Here is a 3,636-nt window from a genome sequence, read left to right on the forward strand (position 1 = left end):
GAAACCGAGTTCCAGAAGTACCAGCAGTTCCCAGAGTTTAAAATGTGAGTGTGCAAAAGGGGAAGGAGGGTGGGCTGGGAGCGTCCCTGCTGCGACTGAGCAGCACGAGGAACTCTTGCAGGAAGGGAAATGTTTTCTAACACCCCTGGAAGGCGCACAAAGCGTTTCTGATGGTGGCTCCTTCACTGACACATCCTTTCCTTGAGGAAGGTGATCCCTTGTTGTGGGAACTAGGACTGCCGCATCGCATTGAGCGGTTCTTTGTTTTTACTGTCTTTAACAGCCTGAATCACGACATGACGCTGACAGAGTTCAAGTTCATTTGGTACATGGAGTATTCGCACCGTATGTGGGGCCGTGTTGTGGGTTTGGCCTACATTCTGCCTGCCGTCTACTTCTGGCGAAAGGGCTGGCTCAGCCGCCCCATGAAGGGCTGTGTTCTCGCACTCTGCGGGCTGGTCTGCTTCCAGGTGAGCAAGCTCTGTGGCCACAGGGATTAGCAGCAACATCTCCTGCGAATACCTTCCTGTCAAGTGTAGTTGAGACAGCGGGATTTGCGAAAGCTTGGGGGCGTGTCAAGGTAGCTGTTAGCTGGTTGAAGGTGGAGGAAACCAATCACTTTGCCCCTAATGTTTATCTGGTCTTAGCAGTCGCTGCTGCCCTGTCTGCACTGAAGCACACAAAGCGTTATTCACTGACCCCTCTTTCAGATGAAGGGCACTATAGCGGCATAGGGGAGCTGGCTGTGACTCCTCTCTCTCTTTTCCAGGGACTGCTGGGATGGTACATGGTGAAGAGCGGGCTGGAAGAGAAGCCAGACTCTTACGACATTCCTCGGGTCAGTCAGTACCGCCTCGCAGCACATCTTGGCTCCGCGCTGGTTCTGTACTCTGCTAGCCTGTGGACGGGGCTGTCCTTGCTGCTTCCACGACACAAGGTACGGGGTGGTGTGTCAGGAGTCAAAAGCGTAGGATCGTGTCAATTCAGAGGGTTGGGGGTGTGATGCAAAGGGTGAGGAAAGGGTATGAAGGGTGGCAGTGCTTCCATTTTAGTCTCTGTTCCTGACTCTGGTCTAATACTGCATTGCAAAATACCCTTTCTGTAAACCTCTCAGTTCCTTTGACTCGTGCTGTTCGCTTAGAAGTAATGAGCCTCAGAGTTCGTGCAAGCTCAGGCAGGGGTGTGCCTGGCTGGGCTAAGTGATTTGTACCAGGAACTGTCCTGTGGCCGCTTCAGTTTCTACACAGGGCTGGACTCGATTAGTTGAGGTTTTGAGGAACCACTGAAGTGTGACTGTACTGTGTGGTGGTTTCTGGATTCCTCCTGTTTTTACAGGAGGGCCAACCCCTTGGCCCGTATATGCAGTGAAGACTTTTCTTACCTGCTGCAAACAGCAGTGGAGATGCATTGCCTTGATTGTTTCTGGGATTTTTTGTATTTTACAGTTACCTGAGACCCATCAGCTCCTTCGCCTGAGACAATTTGCTCATGGCACTACAGCTCTGATTTTTCTTACCGCCCTTTCAGGTAAGAGTATTTCCTACTGCTGTCCCATCTGCGGCTCATTCCTCTCTGCCTTGTTTTTCTTCTGGTCTGGCGGGGACTGTGAGCAACCCCACCATGTTTTCTGGGAAAACTTCATTGCTGTCAGGGAGCTGACAGTCGAGAACCTCCCTTACTGGTCTTTCCTGAGCAGGTGGAGATGCACCTTGCAGCCTGCCTGTTGCTGTGTGATCTCTGTATGATTCTGAAAGAAATTCAGAACACTGAAATTCAGCTGAGCTCTTGAGTCAGAGCTGTGCAACCTGGAGTGCCACCTGTGCCTGCTCTGGTGGTCTCATTTTCTGCTCTGGAATTGCAGGTGCCTTTGTGGCGGGGCTGGATGCTGGCCTTGTGTACAATTCCTTCCCCAAAATGGGGGAGCGTTGGATCCCAGATGACCTCCTTGCCTTCTCCCCCATGCTGAGAAATATCTTTGAGAATCCTACAACTGTACAGTTTGATCACAGGATCTTGGTAAGTGCTGTCTTCCTGCTCTCTCTGTGACGCTTCTCAGTTGCCTCCTGCAGCCAAGCTGTCCTCTTTGGGCTGTGGTTCTGTCAGCCTGAGTGATATCCAGGGTGGCCGAAGGTCCTGAGAGCATGTTACCAATTTGCTTCTGCAGAAAGAGGAAGTTTAGCACTTTTATTTATTTTCAGTGTGGTCTCCTTCCTTAAGGACATCTTCTTCCTGCATGAGTTACAGACTTTGTTTCTTTGTGTGTCCTTTTCCGTAGCGTGAGCTACAGACCAGGGTAGCCCTCGCTACTGACATGTCTGGGAAAGCTGCATGAGATAAAACTTGGAAATCCTGATATCAAACGCTTCCTTTGGCATTTCTGAACTTGCTTTACACCAGTTAGCACCCTGTGAAAATAGCTAGTTAGAGCCATCCAGATATTAAATACTACTGCTGGCACTGCTGTGGACTAAGCCATCACTAAAACAAAAAAGAAAGGTCAAGTGACTTGGAAGAGGAGTCACCTGGGGTGGGTGACCTGAACAGCAAGGTTGTGCTGGTGAGCTGAGGGGTGAAAATGAGGTCAATTTTCCAGATGATAGCTTCTACCTTTTCCAGATGACGGCTTCCACCTTTAGTTGTCAAGGTGGCAGATGAGGAGAGGACAGAAATAATCCCTAATGACTTGAAGAAAGGAGGAAAAGATGTTGGAAAGTAAAGCATTAATTTGGAGAAAAATGGAACTGTTTATAACTTCAGTTAAATTTCAGGGTGGTTAACCTGGTGGGCGTGGGAGCTCTGGGATTCAGTCATGGCCGTCAACACGTTTCTACAGTTCAATATTGCTCACAGAATTTAGTTTTGCTGCTTGGAAGGTGCATTCAAAGGCCACTGCACCCATTTCCTTTGAACTTCTCTTGAAGGGTGGCTGTTTCCCTTCCCTTCTGTAGGGGATCGCCTCAGTCACAGCTATCGCAGCACTGTACCTCTTCGCGCGGAAGATCCCGCTCCCTCGCAGGACCAGGATGGCAGTGACTTCCTTACTGGCTGTGGCTTGCATGCAGGTACTGTCTTTTCCCCCCTTTCCCCTCCCTCCCCCCCCGCCCAGTCCTTTGTCAGACGGAGCTGTCCCCACCTTGGATCTGCGCTGGCCCCGAGAGCCTGGCGCTGAGAAGTGGAGCTGCCTGGACCCAGGGCCTCACTATACTGCATGCATAGTCTGAATTTGAGGGTGGGAGGTCTGGCTGTGGCTGTGGGCCTTCCTACATCGTACTCTGTGCCGGGGATGCGTGCCAGCGCTGTGTCCACATCTGCTCTTACCCCTTCTCCCTTTTTGGCAGGTGGGCCTGGGCATCAGCACCCTGCTGCTGTATGTCCCCACACCTCTGGCTGCCACGCACCAGTCGGGCTCCCTGGCACTGCTCAGCGTGGCACTCTGGCTCATGAGCGAGCTCCGGCGGGTCCCCAAGTAACCCGGTGGAGAGAGAGAGCCCTCCCGGCCGAGCTGCGCTGCTGGCCCCGGAGGCGGTGGGGACCCCACGCCACCCCGGGTGCACGGGGCGGGGCGGTGTGTGCGCCCAGCCGGGCTGCGCGCAGGGAGGAGGCGGCGGGGGCGAGTGCGAACTTTGTAACATAAAG

At 52.6% G+C, this 3,636-nt stretch overlaps 1 protein-coding gene across 1 annotated transcript; it reads left to right on the forward strand.

The window, feature by feature from the left end:
* Nucleotides 1-6: 6 nt before the first annotated feature.
* LOC104129075 (cytochrome c oxidase assembly protein COX15 homolog) lies at nt 7-3,630 on the forward strand. The gene is made up of 7 exons (XM_035897325.1): nt 7-44; nt 284-470; nt 770-937; nt 1,446-1,527; nt 1,862-2,016; nt 2,949-3,062; nt 3,339-3,630. The coding sequence occupies exons 2-7, from the start codon at nt 297-299 to the stop codon at nt 3,468-3,470; spliced, it is 825 nt and encodes a 274-aa protein (XP_035753218.1). The 5' UTR covers nt 7-44; nt 284-296; the 3' UTR covers nt 3,471-3,630.
* Nucleotides 3,631-3,636: the final 6 nt, after the last annotated feature.

Source organism: Egretta garzetta, unplaced genomic scaffold, assembly GCF_000687185.1.
Source record: "Egretta garzetta isolate BGI_Z169 unplaced genomic scaffold, ASM68718v1 scaffold56, whole genome shotgun sequence".
NCBI lineage: Eukaryota > Metazoa > Chordata > Aves > Pelecaniformes > Ardeidae > Egretta > Egretta garzetta.

Excerpts from the sequence above, each read along its gene's own strand:
- LOC104129075 (XM_035897325.1), top strand. The coding sequence starts at position 297 with ATGACGCTGACAGAGTTCAAGTTCATTTGGTACATGGAGTATTCGCAC. Across the intron at positions 471-769 it reads GCGGGCTGGTCTGCTTCCAG|GGACTGCTGGGATGGTACAT; the intron begins GTGAGCAAGCTC and ends TCTCTTTTCCAG. Across the intron at positions 1,528-1,861 it reads TTTTCTTACCGCCCTTTCAG|GTGCCTTTGTGGCGGGGCTG; the intron begins GTAAGAGTATTT and ends CTGGAATTGCAG.